Source organism: Eurypyga helias, unplaced genomic scaffold, assembly GCF_000690775.1.
Source record: "Eurypyga helias isolate BGI_N326 unplaced genomic scaffold, ASM69077v1 scaffold34039, whole genome shotgun sequence".
Classification (NCBI taxonomy): Eukaryota; Metazoa; Chordata; class Aves; order Eurypygiformes; family Eurypygidae; genus Eurypyga; species Eurypyga helias.
Window position 1 is genome coordinate 12,939 of NW_010272163.1, and position 20,150 is coordinate 33,088.

Below are 20,150 nucleotides of genomic sequence, written 5' to 3' on the forward strand. Positions count from 1 at the left end.
TGCTCACAAAATGGAAAGTGAACTGAAGAAAAAGAAAGATAAATAAACCCGATTTACAGTGTACAAGTCAGAGGCACAGTGCCCAACGCAAATCACACAGGAACAAGTTCACTCCTGGTATGACTCTATCCATCAATAAACCCAGCTTTCTCTTTCCTCCCCCTCTAGCTGTGGTGTATCTGTTATCAAGGCCACATTTGAGGGTGTTAGTTAGATGACATTCTTTAGGAAAGAGAGCACTATTTATTTCTGAAAAGTACTGTATACAGTTTAACAAAAAAGTGTTTTGAAAAGTGGGACAGTCTGTGACCAGGCTACAAAGAAAGAGGGAGAGGAGTGTCTTGACCCCTCTTGGGACTTTGGCCAACATTTCATCCCAGATGAAAGCTTGACATCAAAGCCTTTCTCCAGCCTTTAAGAAAAGGTATTCATTTTTATATCAGTGCTGCAAGCTTTTCTGCCTACCAAGAAACTGAAATTATGTAGGGCTAAGGAACTAAAGCTCTCCTAAATAAGGAGGAAAGCATCTCAAAATCTATTATCACAGGAAATAAATTTTTATGCCTAGAATGGAAAGTAAACATGCGCTCTCACACACGAGGCAGTTCAAAGCATAGTTCAGCTTTTTGAGTTGCTGTCTCGTTCATTGTGCGAGAAACCAGAAGTTAACAAAATTCCTGAGAAGATTACAAATCCCCATCTCCCCTTTCTTTGCTTCCAGGCTGTTTCGAACACTCTGCTGTCCCTGGTTACAGTGTTCTCCCAAAGAGAAAGCTAGAGGTTTTTTCTAGGACAGGATTGCACATGGACAGATATCTGTCACAGCTCCATCTAAGAGGATATATAGTGGGTTTGGAAGCTACCTGCTCCACCATCCAGGAGACCTCCTACACCTGGTTTCAAAGTCCCAACACCCAACTGAAAATCTGACAGCTACCTCATATGGATTTGAACCAGCAGCAGCTTTCTGGAGAACCCAAAGGTGATGTTCTCCTGGGACCTATGCTGTACCACTGTCCTGATGTATGGTCTCTCCCAGTTAGCAAGTAGAGGAGAAAGGTGGTATGGGAGGAGGCACTGCAGTCATTCAAGCTCATCCTACTCTGTGGCTTCAGTCCTGGAGTCTGTCCTTCTGAAATGTGTGTACCAACATAATCTGAGCTTGGAGCAACCATTGTGAAGCAATCTGTAAACATAAACACATCATTTCTGGGCTTCTGACTGAAACATCCATTGGTAACATCAACTTTTCATTTGCTGCTCTGGCGGCTATGGGTACATGGCACCAGAGGCTTCCACCCACAGCAGACTGGCAGCTCCCCCATTGTCACTAACAGTCTCCTTGGAGGAAAGCTTTTGTGGAAAAGTCTCTCTACATGTTATATGGAGTCTGCATTAGTCAGCAGACTGTTAACAGGCCACAAGTATCCTATAACTAATTAGTACTCATTTGGATACAATATTGAAGTCTTTTGTCTCTTGAATAAGTGAAAAACTTGGCATGTAGAGTCAGTGTGAAAAAAAGTTATAAACGAGATATCCCCATATAGTGAAGAAATTTTCCATGGCAAAAGCAGCTAAACATCTTACAGATAAGAGATAAATTGGAATAAACAGCTGTCAGTGTTAAATAAATATCCTGGATAATGTGCAGGACAGAAATAACTACAGCCTCGTCAAACTCCTTTCTTCACTTTATTTAGCTGTTCTTGCCTGTAGCTCCCAATCTTTGCACTGCTTCAGTTAGTGGAGCATTTATTTTTGAATCAGCTGCATTTGTTAAGACTGTAACAACGAAAGGCATTTCCTGAGAAGCTGCAAGGATGAGCAGCAAGAAAGAACCGCAGCTAAGGAAATACGGGACCCTAGTAGTGCTTTTTATCTTGCAAGTTCAGATTTTTGGTTTTGATGTTGACAATCGACCTACAACAGATGTCTGCTCGACACACACAATTTTACCTGGACCAAAAGGTGAGGAATATCAGGTTGCTAATGCTGAGACCAGTACTGATAAAGGCTGATTTTTAAAAGTTGGGACATGAAGGGCTTGTGGCACGGGCTGGGGATGAAATATGTGAATTACTGCGGGCTGTACAAACATCTAGAGAATTGGAACTGTGATGGGGGAAAGTGATGAAGAAAGGGCATTTGAATTTGCTTCCGTTTAGTTTAGTTTCAGGAACAGTGTCACATATTCTTTTAAGTTAGAGATGTCCTTTTGCATCTTTCTTCAGCCACACAAATCTTCTCTTACTTACTGTATTCATCACACAACCAGTACAGCTAGCACAAATTGAGTGACTTTGCCTAAAAGTAAGCACCTATTGTGAACTCTTAATGGTTCACTTTGCATCTATAGGTAGGTAGAGATATGCATCATTTAAAATGACTGAACTGTCATTATTTCCACATGCTTACTTGAAAACGGGCGCTCGGCTGCATTCATCAGACCTGATCCAGCAGCTCCTGTTGAATTAAACAGGACCTTTGTGACAGATCTTAACGAGAACTAGATCAGCTCTGGCATGTGCAGTTCTTTTATCTTCAAAACACTTTGCAAATACCTGAAACTAAATTTTCTGCATTAACTCACTTTTTGTGTAATGCAACTAAAGGTCAGTGGAATTACCCAGAGGATACCTCAGCCAAAAATTAGGCCCATGACATACAAATCTATCTTGCAGTGATGGATGTAAAATATATATTCCACACCATGGCTATTGCAGTTCAAACTATTGCTTTCTTTTAAGTTACTCTTCGTATTTTTCTATAGGCTACAGACTGAGAGAAAAAAATGCAACCGATTTAAATTTTAAGCAGATATCAAGTCAAAAGCACTGCTATAGACTCATTTGTTTTTATGATGGATTATTCAAATGCATGTTGCTTAAAGGACCATTTTTAATCAGCAAATTAATTTCTTTATGATTACAATCCAAGCTTAAACTTTTGCTGCCACAGCATAAATGCAGAGAGATGTAACGATCCCCAGGGGAGCTAGTGGGAGTTTGTTTAGTTAGTATCTGAATAACAGCAGGCTGAAGAACAAAGCTTGACAGAATTGTGTTTAACAAGTCACAAGGCTAATGAGGTGGTCTGGTGACAACATGAGAGTAGCTGGGACTCCAGCTGGTTTCTGTGGTCTAGCTTGTATAGGGAGCATTTAAAGGTTAGATATCATGGTTCTTTGCAAGTGTGATACCGAGAAAGTCAGGATTTAGTCACTACCAGTCCTACTGCCACCTGACTGACACCAAGACAGGAGAGAAGCCAAACAGTATATTGGCACAGTCCTCACTACTACTTTAAAATGAGATTACTGTGCCCAAGATCCATGATTGGCAAAAGGAGTATCAAGTAAATCACCTCCAAATTACTGTCTCACAGCCACTGCAGGTTATCATATACATTTTGCCATCTATGTGAAGTGATTCTATAGACTAATTTCAGTTCCTACCAGAGCTGAGCTCATCCAGGACAGTTGCAAGTGACTCTCAATGCCACTGGTTGTTTTGACTGACAGCTGGGCAACTAAAGGCCGAGCAGGCTGGGTGTGTGAACTACCCTGTTACTCCTCAGGCATGCCTTATAGTCAAGGATGAAGCATGCTGACCTAATATGGCAGAAGAAAGTCTGTCCTGCTGCCAGTTTTCCTCTATCCATCTTATGTCTACCAACTCAGAGCACATGATTCCAGCCTACGACCACAGCCACAGACAACAGTTTGCTGCTTAAAATTTAACCCTGACAATGGACAAGCCTCTGACTTTTGTTGCTGTAAGTTTTATTTTCTGTGCTACATCTGTTGTGCCCCTATTCCCACTGTTCTCCTGAAAATGGGTTTTGACCCACCTTGCACAGGTTTCACCCCCTCACCCCCATCTGCTCAACACTGAGCACAGTGGTGCTCCCACGACAGGGGGTGCTGAGCTCACACAGTAGGTTGGGCAGCTTTTTCTACCACAGGCCAGATTTCTATTGTGGCAACTTCCTCCTTCCATGTGAACATGGGAGAGTCTAATGGGCCAAAGCACCTAGAAGTGCAAGGAATTAAAAGGCATTCAATAGCTGTAAGTCTTCCTACGCTGTTCCACCTTACCTATCCCAGTGCAAGGCACGTGCTGTCCCGTAGGCCAGATCCAGTCTGTGGACTAGAAGAGCAATGATCCCTGGTGCTATGCGGCAGCAATAATGCTGCTGCCATCACACAGCACGAAGAAGAGCAGAAAACTGAGGGAGAAGTGAGGATGTCTGGAGAGGCTCAGAACTTATAACCCTTTATTTCTTGCACTGTTGGAGGTTGGGTTACTCACTTTATCATCTAGGCATTTACAGTTACTACAGGACAAGAACCCGACCTCTCTGTATGCTCACCCTGAAAATCACCTGTTCAAAAAGGGTCATTAGTGTTGTGAAAATTGGCCAATTCTTGCACAAGCCACACGTAACTTGTCCAAGTTAATTTGTGCAAGCCAAATTCTTTCCCTTCAAAAATACGTTCTTCATTATGCTCTTACCTGAGATCTCACAAGAGAATTATGACATGAGTGATGGGATGAAAAGAAAGGGTAATTCCAGGCTGATTATCAGGAAAGTCTTCAAACCAGTTTTAACAGTCCCACCAGCTCCCAAAAAGTATGGGGGAAAACCAGAGGCCTTTGTGTAATAACACAAAGAGCTGGAGTATCCTCTGGAATGATGCAGTCTCCCGGGAACAGAAGGAATGCAGTAAATGTCCTACAAGCCTTTTGCACTGTCTGCGGTCTGAAGTAAACGGCTCGGCATTAGGAACGAAGAGGAGTTTAAGTCTGACCTCTGGTGGCTCTGAGTCGTGTAAGCCAGGCACCTTGCAATCCCCTCCATCCATCTGCTGCTCTTCCATTGCCGGTGAAAGCAAACGACAGGTCAAGTCTGTTTGTAAAGAATTATGCAAAGAAATTTTCTAAATAGGCACTCCAGAAAAAGGGGAAAAAAAAGAATAAGATAAAAGGAAAAGCTGGCACTCCTCTCCCAGTCTTCTTTTCTAGGCAATGTTCAGGTCTTCTCAAAAAGAGGGGACTCTTTCTAATGAACACAGTCCTAGCGCAACAGCTGTCTTGTTCTGCCTTCCTGAAAAAGCTCTTGATGTACACAGCAAGCTGGCTTATATAGGACTTAAAAATAGAAATGTGAGGCATTTTCTAGGACCCCTATCGAAATACCCTAGGAAAACCAAAAAAAGAAATAAATACGTACTTTGAACCAAAACGGATTTTCAGTATTCTTAACTAGTGACTTTTGGTGCTTGACCTGAGATGTTTAGGAACAGTTTGGTCTTATCTGGAGTGCTTGGGCACAGGACCTCTGAAAACCTGCATTAGGTAACGCTGATCCAGCCTGTTTTCTCCTGGAGACCGCAAGCTCAGTTTTGTCTAACCTGCAAAGGGAGTTTTAAGGGGGCTGCTGACATAGATGAGATGGGATCTGACCTGGTCAGAAAAAATCAATAAGCAACAACATGAGGGCAGAAATAAGCAGAGAGCTCAAAACTCTGACTCCTAAACTCCCATTAGAAGCATGAGCAGGGGGAGAAGAAGACTAGGGCGGGGGCTGGCTCTGCGGAAGCTGATTTCACGTGGATTTGTGGGAGCTCAGTGCTTCGGAAGACTGGCTTTAGATCTTGGTATCTATCCCAGATCCCAGCTCATTTCCTTTGAAATCCAGATACGGGAATTCAAAGGTCTTGAATCAGATTTGGATTGAGAAACTGGAATAAGATTAAATCTGAAGAATACTGGGAGTTTCCCATAGCAATTTAAATGTAAAGCGTTTCCTTATTATTTCTGACAAATGATGCTTATAAACTCCATGACATTGGCTGGTGCCTCAAAATAGCATTTACTGTGGTCTCCAGTATAGTTGTCCATCTCTCAGCTTTAATTGTGCTTACGTAATTCCACTCCTGGAAAATCTCAAACTCTCAGAAACCAGATATGCTGCTATCCACATTTCCTTCCAAAAATATAAAATGCCTTACCACATCCTATAGGCTTCTCAAACCTATAACTAAACTTCCCTCTTAGCGCCTCACATTTGATCTGAAGAGCCCTTTAATTTCAACACATAATTCTATTTTTCATGCTTTTTAGACCTTCTCATTTTAGCGTACGTGAAGCTTCTGAAGTTTATGAGCCTGAGCTACAAAGCATGTATGAGGGGATGTAAATATATAAACTGAAAAGATAATGCCTCTCTATTTCTTACCAATGTCAGTCTGATTCGTGGCTGAAGCCACCGTAATCCATGGGTCTCTGAGAATGTGTCAGAATGGCAGGGGAACAGGCTGGGAAAATGAAATCAGGCAGATCAAGTAAAAGAAGAATCAGAAATAATTTAAATTATTTCTGTGTTATTAAAGAGATAATGTATGTCCCAGCCATGCAATAGGAGAAGAGGGTATTTCTACTGAAGTCAATGGCCTTTGTAAGTGGAAAGCAGAGAAGCAAGCAGAGAATCCAGTTTATTCTTGATTCTATTTCACGGGGGAAGGGTCCTTGTTGTCTACTGTGGAGCTGAGTGAGAAAGACAAGATGTTCAAGAACAGTGGAATCTGTGGGAGCCCTGGATGTTCGGCAGGACACCTGGGAGAGTGGCCATGGGTGCAGTTGCACCCTACAGCTGCATTCCTCTGTCAGGTTTTCTGCCACAAAGGGAGGCCTAACGTCCTTTTCCTCTGACCATGTGGTCCTACCTTCACCTTGTGCTGCCTTGTCTGTTCACTCCTCAGACATTTCACTGCACCAAGTCAGCTCATGCGCTAAAAACGTGCAGTTGCGTTACTGATATTCCTCTGGTTAGTGAGTTGAATTCCTTCAACGCAGGGTCAGAATGCTCAGCGTAGGGCAGAGGCGAGGGAGGCATGCAGGCCAGTGCTGGGGCTGAAGGGAGGAGCGAGGACAGGGAAGAGGACAGTGTCAGGTAGGCAGATGTCAAGAAATCCTGCCCTTGCTAGCTTGAAAGCAAGAATCCCCACTGCTAAAGAAATCCTGTTCTCAGTAACTTGAAAGGAAGAATCCCCACTGCTACAGGATATTTGCCAAGGATCTAAGAGACACTGAAAGTGAAATTAGAAGAAATCTGGAGGCTTTCCACTGATGCAGCCATGACGTGTTCATACACTGGAAAAACAAACTGGGATGTATTGGCTCATTTCTCGGAGCCTGAGACTCCCTCTGGTGACAAAACCTCTCAATAGAGATTGTGCAAGTGCTGCGATGGTTCACGGTGCTCTGGGTCACGCAGTGTCCGTAGGCTGCAGAGCTAATCCTGTGCCTATCCGCAAGGTTCTTCCAGGAGGACAAGGCGTGCCCATGCTCCTGGAGGACTCTCAAAGCTTCAGAATTATGCACATCTCCTCATCCCTTTGCTTTAACACCCAGGACAGGCAGAATCACCCTTCACACTCCATGGAGGTGGGGAGGTTCCCTGTGCCCCCGTATCATGCATGAGCAGAGGGTAAACCTGTGTAACAGATTCCACACAGAGCCTTTGTGGTTGGACATCGCTCTGCCAAGGAATGCTAAATGCATCCAAGGCAAAAAGTGCAAAGCATCCATGTGCATAATAATCCAGATTAACCATCCTTCCCCCCATTTGCAGCAAATCAGTTTGGAAGCCGCAGGGCTTCTCCCAAGACTTTTTGGCTGGTGGTGGTTTTTTTTCAGTTCAGAGTGTCTGATGTAGGAGGACAACTGTGCTGTAGCCCACCATAAATGGTGTTTCTGTAATTTGAAAGGCTGGGTATGTCCTGGAGCGTGGAAGAAGATACCCTTGCAAAAGAGAGGCCAAGAGAGGCAGTATTTTGGATGAGGAGAAGGAACTGGAGCTGATCTGAGGCCATGACTTGCCAGCACACCTGGTGAAGTGACTCAGTAAAACCCTGTGTGGACCCAGGGAGTCTCTCAGAGCTCTGAGGAAAAAGGCTACGTGCTCACAAAGACACACATGCATAAACCCAGCGAGGAGTCTCCTCCCTGCTCTAGCCTTTAGGCAACCTGCAGGCACACTCTCTCCCTGATGCAGGACTGCCTCTGTAGGGAAGCATGGAATCTGTAATCCCCAGGGATTATACCCTCCAAGAAGCAGGGTCAGCCCTAAATCACAAGACTTGGAGAATCACTAAACATGGGAGAACAATTTAACCTAAAACCTTCCTCCATTCATGAATTCAAACTAGATAAATTGCCTACAAAAGGGAAATCTAAGTGACTTGAAGGTCAGTAAACTCTTACTAATTAAATTCTTACCAAATATAACCTCTCAACATTGTGTTATTTAGTGAAACTCCTTAAAAGGCAGAGCCCCTTTCAACTGCCTAAAAATCCTGCTGATGATATCTTCAACATTTCCCTAAGCTTGTTTATAGAAAGAAGGAAGTTTCTCTCTCAATTACAATTAAAATTTTCTAATGGCTGCAAAAGTCATTTACTGCTTATGGCTTCTGCTTTCTTTCTGTCTTAGCACATTCCCAAGCTGGAAGAGTAGTAATTTATTGTTCCATGTGTTCACTTTAATAGTCTGGTATTTTAAATCTGTGACACAGAAGTGATTCAGCTTGAGGGAATACTAACAAGGTTGAGAAATGGTTCAGCTACTGGCTCCAAGTGCTTCACTCATGCTTCAAATACCAGTGCAGGGCATTATCTGACATCTGTGCACCCACAGTTTAAGGTGATAATCTGCTAATTAGGTTAAAAATTAACCTGACACCGTCCCATGTATAAAGCAGCACAAAGGAGAGGTTAAGTTCTAGGTATAGACACAAGCATATGAGGTCAGGGATCAAAGGTGGGGGTTTTTCTCTAAGAAAACTCATAGTACAGAGAAAACTCAAAGCACAGTAGTACAAAATTCAAAAACCCAGTCCAGAAAACTGGCAGGATTTAGATTTCTTTTTTTTTCTGGCGCATTATAAAAAAGTGGCAAATACAGTGGGATGGCCTGTCCACATAAGTCCCAGGGGAAAGGGAGGGATACTTCTTAGAAATGAAGCCAGCTCAACCCCGGCCCAAAACAACCAACCTCTCACAATTCTTCCTACCTGGCTGCACATCACAGCGAGACCACAAGGTGGGAGCATAACCCAAGAGTTGACGTTTCATGCCAAAATTCGAGATCACTGCACGCAACAGCTAAGGCCGGACACAGCGCATTTGTAAACATAACACCATATGATCAAGCACTGGGCTTAATCCAGTCTTAAACTGACAATGAGATGGTACCACTAACTAATACTGTTTGCTTCCACCCTTGCTCTATAATGGCCTACCAATTCTCAGATGCAATATGGGGAGAAAAGCAGGATTTCCCACCTTTACAGATAGGCAAATTATTATTCTTCCCATCTGCCTAAGTAGGGAAACTGAGGCAGAGTATGATAGGCTGCTTTATGCCGAGATGAAACAGATGAGGGCTTGAGCAAAAAACTGGGAGTACAATGAAAGTTGAGGCATGCCCTAATCTCTACAAATCTCCAGAACAACCTTTCCCACGTTTTACCCCTTTCACCCATCAGCTCTCAGCCAGATGGCCCATATACAAGGTAACCTGGTTTCATCTCCAGCAGCCCTGTGTGCATGAAGTTTCAAAAGTTCCAAAGTTTCAGAAAAAGCCACTGCAGCTGTAGCTGGAGATGTTGAAACCAAAATGGGAAGAAAGCATCACTGAAAAGTAATCACAGCTTCTCCACTTGTCTATTGACTTTCTTTCTTGGGCTCTATTTCTAAGATTAACTGCCTAAGCAATGTTTCTTACTGGAAGGGGGGGAAGCATCTTACTTCACAGAGATCTTTGTTCTGCAGCAAACAATCTCTCTAAAGCCTTTAACCCAACAGACTGCAAGCCACAGGGACTGTAACTAGCTGGTCAGAGAGGTGATGAGCACTGCCAGGGTGACAAGCCCTGGTATGGAAGGGCAGCAAAAAAAACAGGCCAAAGAAACTCCCTCAGCAGTTTCTACACCAGACCCAGAGTTACAGCATATCTTACACAAAGGAATTCCTTGCACAGGGAAAGGCTGGACATGAAAAGCCTGTTACGTCTTGCTCCGCTGCTGGAGGAGGGAGACATCCCCATGTTGCATTTCTAGTCGGCACTCATCCAGCTCTCCCAGCGTTTGAATCACACCCTGCTTCCTTTCTATTATCACACATTTCTCTCCCTGTACAGGTTTGCAGACCGTGATCAGATCAGCTTTTAACCTTCTCCCAAAATTTCATTTCACAAGCCCTTTGTCAGCCTCTGGGAACCTTTTCTGAATTTCTCAACTACTGAGAAGCGACTTTTACACTTTTCTCAAGGGTTTCATAGATGGGTTTGGAAAGGGCAATTTCTTGGTTTCTCAGTTGTAAATGTTTGCACTGAGGTCAACGGCAAAATTAAACTCTACATTCTCTGGCTCCGCTGTTTGATGATCAGTAAACAAGAAACCAGTACAAGCAGGCACCCATCAGCTCCAGACTCACACCCACAGCTTCAACTGGATATTTAAGGAGCTTGGCTTTTAAAAATATATACTGACTTTTCCAATATTGTTAAGAACCAGTGAAAATAGAGATGTTTAAAATTTCTGTTGCTAACTGCTTAGAGCCTTTTCCCTTTCAGGTGTTAAAAACAAACATAATACCTGAGTGAGCCAGCACACACACCATGTTTCCTCCTTGTCCATCCCTCTAGTAAATGCTTCTTCCCTCCAACACAGACTGAAGTTCAACCCTTTATCTTCCTCCGCTTGAACCACTGACCACCACCCCCAAAAGGCATCTTGACCAACAGGGTGGGTCTGCCCTCCACTTTCGCCATACAGAGACAGACAGCCCAGCCCATAACACTGACGTGGAAAGGAGCCAAACAGCTAATACCACATTTTATATGCTGCAGTTAATACACACCACTTCTCATCTGTCATCACTCCACAAAACAACCCATGGTATGCTGCCTATGGCTGCAGAAGTAGGAGAAGGTAAATCAGGAATGAGGGGGCAGTATTTTTCAGAAAGTATAAACGAGATACAATGAAACAGTCAGGCTGAAACCAACCTTGGGAAGGTACTTTCTCTTGCAGTACATCATTAAATTAATGACCTCTTTGCCACAGGATATTATAAGGGTGAAAAATATAAATGGGTTTAAAAGGCACAAGGCTAGTCTGTGGGGAAGAATCACTAGTAGCTGTTAAGAGTGGTCTGGATGCAGTGCTTGGCTCAGGCAAGCCCTGAAACCACTGCTCGTGAGAGGCTGCCTGGGGAAGAGTTACACTCAGCACACCCAGTTCCCCAAACACCTTCTCTCAGGGCTGGAGGTACCATCCTCAGTGAGACAGGTTACTGGTCCTGTCACATAATGCTGTTGTGTCCTCACTTCTCTTTTGCTGACATCCAGACATACTTCCCTCCCTTGGGTACTCCATATGCTGAACTGCAGCCTCTCTTCCCCTCCTGGGCTGCGGGCACAGACACAACTGGCTGCCACTCACACCCAAGATCTTGGCTTGGCCAAGAGACTGTAGCACTGCTTCCTGCCACAGCGCAAGGCTGTTGCAGACAAGGGTAGGGAGCAGGCAGAGAGGCTTTGGAAAGCTGTCTGTATTCAGTGCTGGTACTTTGTTGCAGGGAGATGCTGGGGTCGTCCCCCTGCTACTAGCATTTGCCTAGTGAAAAAAAAAAAAGAGGAAAGATGTTCTTGGAATTTGGCTTAAAACTAAGAATTAGAAGAAAAGAAAATCAACTCTACTTGTGCCTCAAATTTCCTGCATAATGTCAAGTGAAATTGTATGCTACCTAAGGAAGGAGATAACATTTCTTTCCTATTAGTTGCTGTCTTGCTCCTTTACACTGTAAGCTGCTCAATGACTGTCTCTTACAACAGTAGGAGTACTTACACACACTATACAGGAACCTGTACAACAGGGTCTTGATCTCATTTGGAGAAAGCCCTGCACTACTATAATAAACACAATGCTCTTACCTCTTTACTTTGTCATACCTGTGTATGACATTTTCAAAAGAAAGCATTGGAGTAATTGTAACACGTTTGTTATATCAACATATAAATGTCACCTGTTAAAATGTGAAGGCAAGACTTCTGCCCTACTAAGTGCTACAGTCTATGTTAAGATCTATTTCAACATATTTACATTCCTGCCATTCCAAAAGCACCTGCATACCGTGAACACAAAGTCACTACAAACGGAGTCACTAGGAACGATTAATAAATCCCTATTGCCGCCTCTGCCAGTTCTCCTGTGTGCGGGCAGGTTTCCCAACAGAGAAAGACTGCCTTATTATCCCTGCTTTATGGGTGATAGGGCTTAAAGGGTAGGACTAGAAGTTGGTGTTACATAATTCTTATGTTTGAACAGCCTCTCCAAAAGGGACAGCTTTTAGCTTTTCCTAATGATGGTCAGATTCATCAGCTCTTCTCTGGAAATTTAAGCCATGGCTATTGTATCTTCAATGTGAAATAAAAAGAAATAAGTAGAAAAAAACTCTGTGAACTTTACTTTCTGAGGACATATAGTTTTCACATACTGTAGTGGGAGAAATGTACCATGCTGCTTTATTTTCTTGGTTTTTTTTTGGAAGGGGATGAAGGTGAAAAAGGAGATAGAGGAGAAGTGGGCAAACAAGGGAAGGTTGGACCAAAAGGACCAAAAGGTATTTATGACAATTTGTTGGCTATTACTGGTATATGAATATATTTACACACAACTGTACTGGTGCATATGATTAGTGATGTTTAATGCTTTTACTTCCTGCTGCACCAGTGGATTTCACAATCCTGTCAAACATTAATCAGTGAAACTAACAATACTCAGAGAGCTTGGTGCAATTCCTACCAATACGTAAAACAGCTATGTATGGCAATAAATTTAAAGAGTCACGTAATAAACCAGTGCATTTACTGCTGCTCTCCAAAGTGCTGCCCTGAGTGAGTTTCAGAAGACCCAGATGATATGCATAATCAGAAACGTTACTGTTCTTTTACTGAAATGATCCTTTAGTTGAAGCTGCATTTTGAAACCTTAAATTCACCCTGTTATTATTGTTACAATAAACAAACTTCTCCATTTTTAAATGTATTCATATGACTTTGCTTCTCACCTTAAAATGAAGATCAGTTAAGATACCAGAGAATCAACTAACCAAGCATCTACCAAGCATCTCAGTGATGTTAAATTCAGTATGCAAACTGAGGCTCCCTAAATTGGGCTGTCATCATTAGACAGCTATTTTAGGACTTAAATTATTAATCAGTTAAAAAGGCAACTGTCACTTTGATGCTCTGAGGACTGGGAATGCATATACAGCAAATCTAGTAGCTCCCTATTTCCAATCCTGCTTTGAGAAGGATTCCCAGAAAGCCACGAGGACTTTAACTCAAGGAAAAAGGAAAGGCTTTTGTCTGGGGTGGATAAAAAACCCAACCAACAAATAAACCTGTGATCGGTCTGTTTTGTTGTGAGGTAAAATCAGTATTTGAATACTCACTGGCAGTTTTATCCTACAGCAGCAGAGATCTGTGCTGTCCTCCTCCCACCATCCTCGGGGCTCCACTCATTTCGACATTGCCACACATGCAGCCTGGCCATGCTCAGGAAATAGAGCAGCAGTACAGACCTAAACAGTACCTTGGGAAAGAAATGACAGAAGCCATCCATACTCTTTTCCTCTTTTTTTTTTTTTTTCCCCCTCTTAGGAAACAAAGGATCTGTGGGGGATGTTGGTGACCAGGGAATGCTTGGGAAAATAGGTCCAATTGGTGGAAAGGGTAAGCTCTGGTCTGGGAATTTTCTTGGTTTTTTTTCCTTAAGGTAAATATGTGTTTTGTGAGAGTTCCAGGTATGGAGCAATGTCAAATAATGGTTATGACCAATGGGCTCCAAGTAGTGTTATGCATAAGACTGATGAGAGCTAACTAAAATATTTATTTCTTATTTCCCATGTGTAATATATCAGACTTATTTTGCTAAAATAATCTGCTTTATGAGTTAGGAAATCAATCCCCTTCAATGGTAAAAGAGGAAGGGAAAAATCTGGCCCTTGTGAAGTAAATTCTCTGCGGGCTGTAAAAGAGAAAGCCAAATTTGTGCCTCTGCTTTGGATGCTGAAGGCCTAAGTCTGTTGCTGTTGCTCAGGATGCCACACCTTGTAATCTGCATTCCTGTGGGACACATGAGCAAACAATGCACAGGACAGCTGGGTAAGGAAAGGATTTTAGGAGTTTTAAGAAAGCACTCACGTAACCAGGGACAACAACTACTTGTAAATCAAGGTAGACTCCAAGTCTACCTGGACAAAAATTTCATGAAATTATGCTCTAGTCATCTGACAAGAGGCTCAGGTATTCCTTTTCAGTATTCCTAAAGAGCTACTAAAGAAGGAATATTACTTCTGCCACAAGGAGACCTGCCTTGAAAGCTGAGCAGGGACACCACCATCCCCAGGGGAACTGTGTGGTCTCTAACCAGTGCATCAACCCAGGCATGCGGGTGAGTGGGTGGAACAATCTCTCCAGGGAGCTTCCCAAGCCAGTGTTTTTAGTAAACCTTTGATGGCCTCTAGCCAACCTCAGTATCAGAGAAGAACAAAAGAATTTGGCCTGAGGGACAAATTTTCAGAAGTACCTAGACAAGGGAAAACACAGTTATCTCCCAAGATGTCTTCAATCACCAAAGCAGACTAGAATTTAAGAATCCCACAAATTGCTTATCTGTATCTGTAAGCAAACCAATGCTCTGAGCCTTTAAATCAAGCTCCCGCTCAACCTCAGTGTACAATTTATTGTCCTCTTAAGCTAGTTTTTCTCATTTTCTTTCTTTATTTGCAGAAGCAAAGGTCACTAAGTCACTGTTTAAATCTACCATTAAACATTGAAGTTCTTAATGAAGCAACCCTGAAATTTCAGCTTGTAAATGTGCAGTGTCAAGCAATGCTAAATAAAATGACAGTCAACTCCTAATTTCTTTAAAAAAAACACAGCCATAAAAAGGAAAAAGCACTTCAAAACATGGCCATCAACAAGGTACAGCAAGAATTAGTATTTTTTGACCTCTGAAGGTTTTAATTCATAAAAGAAGAGGTGACACGAATTTCAGATATAGCCCAGCTCTTCCTGATGCAAATTACTGCTGAGGCTTTTTAAAAAGCTAGTGAGCTCCACTCACATAGCAGCACAGCATTTAGAGAAGTATTTCTATCATTTTTTTGATTTACAGAAAAAGAGGAAAGTGGTTGGATGAAAATAAATCACATTTCTATGAACCATATGAAATGAAACGCAGCTCCTTACTGACCTCATTTCGTGCAGGAGCTAAACGCTGCCCGCACAGGCAACCTGTTGCACACATGAATTCAGTGGCTTAGTGCACATCAGCCACAGTTGGTGCCTCATCCCTTCACGGGGCTACTGAACCCAGGGAGGGGCTGTGTCCTGCAAGGCAATGAACAGAACACAGGTCTTACCTCCCACAGATTTCTTGAGTGCTTTCAGCCTCCCAGGATCATTGTGCAGTTTATATTTAAAGTAAGTGGTACCAGGAACCAGCAGCACACGAGATGCCTGTGTTATCAGTGAGTTAGCTATTAAAGGGTTCTCCTTATTTCCATACACCAGAATTAATCATGGTTTGTTTGACTTGGCACATCTGCCAGTACAGTACATCAGTGCTTCCTATCAGAAAAACACCATTACTATATTATTAAACAGGTTTTTTTCAAATAATGCTCCCCTGACATGTGCATTCTCTGAGATCTGAGAATATATATTCCTCTTTATTCAGGTGACAAAGGAGCCAAAGGCTTATCAGGTGTGTCTGGAAAAAAGGGGAAAGCAGGTATGCTATGCATCTTTCTCTGCAGAATATCTTTGATTTCAGAGTTGGTTTGTCTGGAGTTTCACAAAATTTTGAGGCCCATGGACAAAATTGAGAATAGGTGAGACAAACAGGAAGGAACTGAAAACACTTTGTTTAGCAAAATGAAGGCTGGGTAGGGCATGACTGAGGGCCATGAATATACCAACATATACAAAATATGGAGAAGAGTTACCTAAATTAATGGGCAATGTTTGACATCATCAAAACTAACATGTATTTATACTAGAAACTAGAAGAAAGTTTTTGAATACCAAGGGAATTAAGTCCTTTAAGAGTTTCCTAACATGAGCATGGGGACAAAAACCACAAGTGATTTTAGATAGAGCATAATCTGTTGTGAAATGAATGCAACACATCTGCTTACAGGAGAAGAATTTGGATCTGATGCCCCAGAAGGTTTTTCTCAATCCTAATGACCTTGAATGTTTTCTTGCCTTGAACAGCCATTTTCAGGAGATTTCATCTGCAATGCCTGTTTGGTACTTAATGGGAAACCATCAGTAATGGATTGTCTTCCTGAGAATACGAGAGTAACAAAAAAAAAAACACTATACAAAGCCAAATTTCAGTTTAACCACAACAACAAAAAAAACCACCTGAGACTTCAGGACTTGAAAGTTATTGATTATTTGAGTTGGTATCGACTATTTCTGCAGTAACACAGCTGCATGCAGCAGCTCACTGGCATGGTCCTTCCGCCAAAGTTCTGCCAATCTCACCTCTGTGCATACACACAAAAGTCCTTCACTGAGAAAACGGTAGTTCCCCATTTCATGGAGACTGTTGTTTCTACTAGAAGACGAGGGAAGTGGTGCTGTCTATGGGTACAAAGGTAGACCTTTGGCATTCTGATGTAACACTATAGCGATCACCACAACAAGCCACGTCTCTGCAGCTAGACGGAATCAATAATGAAAGAAGCAGAGGATGTGCAAATCCCACACTGATACAGGTGGAAAGAAGAAGGCAAACTCTTCTATCCACATTTTCAAAAGTAGGAATCCTTAACCCAGTTAGCAAGAGAGTACACAAAGCCAAAATATTAAGCGCTTTGATCAACTGGAGTATGGCCAGCAGCGCAGGGTGAGACTGGCTATCCACAAGTTTGGGGGGACCTTTTTACAAGGGCCTGTAGTGACAGGACAAGGGGTAATGGCTTTAAATTGAAAGTGGGGAGGTTTAGATTAGATATCAGTAAGAAGTTCTTCCCGGAGAGGGTGGTGAGGCACTGGAACAGGTTGCCCAGAGAATTTGCAGATGCCTGTCTTCAAGGCCAGGCTGGACGAGGCTTTGAGCAACCTGGTCTAGTGGAAGGTGTCCCTGCCCATGGCAGGGGGGTTGGAACTAGATGGTCTTTAAGGTCCTTCCAGCTCAAACCATTGTATGATTCTTTGGTTCTGTAAGTTGAAGGCAAGTCTTCAGAAAGTTTGGAAGTGGGCTACAGCTGACCCTCCACACATGCAGACAACTGCTTCTAAACAAATAAATCCTCTATCCTTTGTATTGCATCAGGCACGGTCTGCGACTGTGGAAGATACCGCAGAGTTGTTGGACAACTGAATATCAACGTTGCTCGTCTTAACACGTCCATCAAGTTTGTAAAGAACGGTAAGGATCCTTATGTATTCGATATGATTAATTGGCTCCTGTCACGTTTATCATTGCTGTTCTTCTACCATTGCTGCTCCATGGCAGCATCCATAGATGAGCTGGAGAGCAGGTTCCACTGTGCAAGGCACTCCAAAAACATACAGAAAAGAGACAGTCACACATGGCAGGATATAGGCAACAGATGACTAAAAGCAAAAACACTACAGAAATCAGCAGCAGCACAACAGAAAGAATCATGAAAAGCACAAGGCACAGCTGGCTAACCGCCTCTGCGCTGTCAGTCTGCTCAGGCTCGGCTGCTGCTCAGGCAATGAAAGGAAAAGGTTTGTGCCAATCTGCTCCAGAGAGGCAGGAAAAGCAATAGGAACCTCTTCATCTTTCTGCTGCACAGGAAGGCTGCAGACATGGTACTCCTAATGTTCCCCTCAGTGCAAGCAGCATTCTCCTGTAACAAGGGACCGACACACAAAGACACGGCTTACAAGAAGCCAGGTTTGAGGGCGGCGCTGTCAGGACAAACTGCCCCCACTGAAAGGGAGGCAGCATGTTTCCTGGCATAGCAGAGGATTTTGAGAAGGCTCCACTGCTGCTTCTAGGACTGTAACAGTAAATTAAATGTGTTTGAGACTGTTCTCTAGCACTGCAGGCAACCAGCACAGAACAGTACCCATTTATATTATTAAATCCTACAAAACTGAATGCCATATTATCAGGACTGTCCCTCTACTAAACTGTGTCTGGGGCAACTCCTGAACTGTTTGGGAGTGTTAGCAGCCCCAGGCCAAAGCTCTGCTCTGGACCATTCCAGCAATCCCTCAGCAGGGACAACCAACTTCCAGCTGCCTAGACATGCTCCTTGGCACTGCTTAATTCACTAGGATATAGGCTGGTTGACAAATTTTAAGCCTTTTAAGGCTACTAAGGAGCCACAGATTTCCTCTTAGTCAATGCGACTTGGTGTCTACAGCAGCTCTGAATATCAGGCTGTATTTAAAATGTCATATTTTAGCAGTCACATTGATTTTCCTCTACATGGAAAGGGCTTGAAAAGCTATCTGTACCCCTGTGTTTCTATCCCAGGGCACTTTTCACAATCTACATTCAAAAACATGCAAAGCAACGGGGGTAATCCAGAGTTAGACATTGCTCTTTGACCATTTAGCATGCCTTACTCTGGTTAGCACTAGATAACCGTGAAGTAAAACTTAAGTGTCACAGCAGACACATGCCAATCAGGACTTACGCATGCGAAGTGCTTGTCAGTCCCATTCGTAACATCGGTCTCTGATCGCATCTTTATCATTCATCACAAATTCAGTGGTGGGAATACTCTTCCTCTCTCCCTTTTATTAATTCTAATGTAAAAATCATCTCATTGTCATACTGGAAGAGAAGCAATTTCAATATCTGTTGACGTGCCATTAAGCAATTTTTCCCCCTTTAAAGTTATAGCAGGTATCAGGGAGACAGACGAGAAATTCTACTACATCGTGAAAGAAGAGAAGAATTACAGAGAAGCCTTGATCCACTGCAGGGACAGAGGAGGAGCACTGGCCATGCCTAAAGACGAGGCAACCAATGCCCTGATTGCTGACTACATCTCTGACAGTGGCCTCTTCCGAGCCTTCATTGGGCTGAACGACATGGAAAAAGAAGGACAGTTTGTGTATGCAGACAACAGCCCACTGCAGAACTACAGTAACTGGAAGGAAGGGGAGCCTCACGACCCCGCTGGCCATGAGGACTGTGTGGAAATGCTCAGCACGGGAGAGTGGAATGACTCAGAGTGTCAGGTCACCATCTACTTTGTCTGTGAATTCCTCAAGAAGAGGAAATAAAAGTGCCGCAGAACGTGCCTGGCACCTGCTGTGCATATAATAACCCCTCCACATTCATTCACTGTCGGGAGAACAGACAACCAGGGATAGGGCTCAACCCGGCCTTCACCTCACCGCGGTACACAAAAGCAACTACTGTAGCTGGCCGTGACCATCAAGCCAGCACAGGTCTGCAGGCGGCATCAGCCACTTGTGAAATTTTATTTCATTTCCATGTGTAATTTAGGGTAGGCATTTCTACAGGTAATTTAGGGGCAAATTTAAAGCACACTGAGGTGAATATGATTTCACTAATGCCAGAAATAATAAACTCACTGGCATATGAACCACTGATGTGCTTTGCAAAGTCCACAGATGGAAAGAGTATGATCTCTACTTAACTTTGACTTGTGCAGGAAGTCCCAGTAATTTCCCTGGAAAGTTCAGAACTGAGAGAACAGATCTGCAGGTTCTTTTGAAAAAATCCTTCTTTCGTTAGAACCATAGAGTAATTTATATTGGAAGGGATCTCTGGAGGTCATCTGGTGGAATCTTCCATGCAAAGCAGGGACAAATTCAAACCTAGATTAGAAGTTGTCATACCCTCCTTAATTTGGCTGTGCAATTATGTTGCCTGATATGCAGGGGAGGACTCACTTAGCTCTGCTTCCAACGTCATCATCCATCAGGCTGGTCTGAGGTGTGAGGAATTCACTTAGCAATGGCGCTTCTGCATGCAAGACTGCACAGCTTGTAGGCAATCTGAGAATAGATGGAGCAGTTCTAGCCTCTGATGTTCCCCAAAATCT

General features: G+C 43.1%; 1 protein-coding gene across 1 annotated transcript; it reads left to right on the top strand.

Moving 5' to 3' along the window:
* The first annotated feature begins 1,525 nt into the window (after positions 1 to 1,525).
* Positions 1,526 to 19,362, top strand: COLEC10 (collectin sub-family member 10 (C-type lectin)). Its single transcript, XM_010159049.1, has 6 exons — positions 1,526 to 1,971; positions 12,621 to 12,692; positions 13,735 to 13,806; positions 15,818 to 15,871; positions 17,426 to 17,521; positions 18,971 to 19,362. The coding sequence occupies exons 1-6, from the start codon at positions 1,824 to 1,826 to the stop codon at positions 19,360 to 19,362; spliced, it is 834 nt and encodes a 277-aa protein (XP_010157351.1). The 5' UTR covers positions 1,526 to 1,823.
* The last annotated feature ends 788 nt before the right edge of the window (positions 19,363 to 20,150 follow it).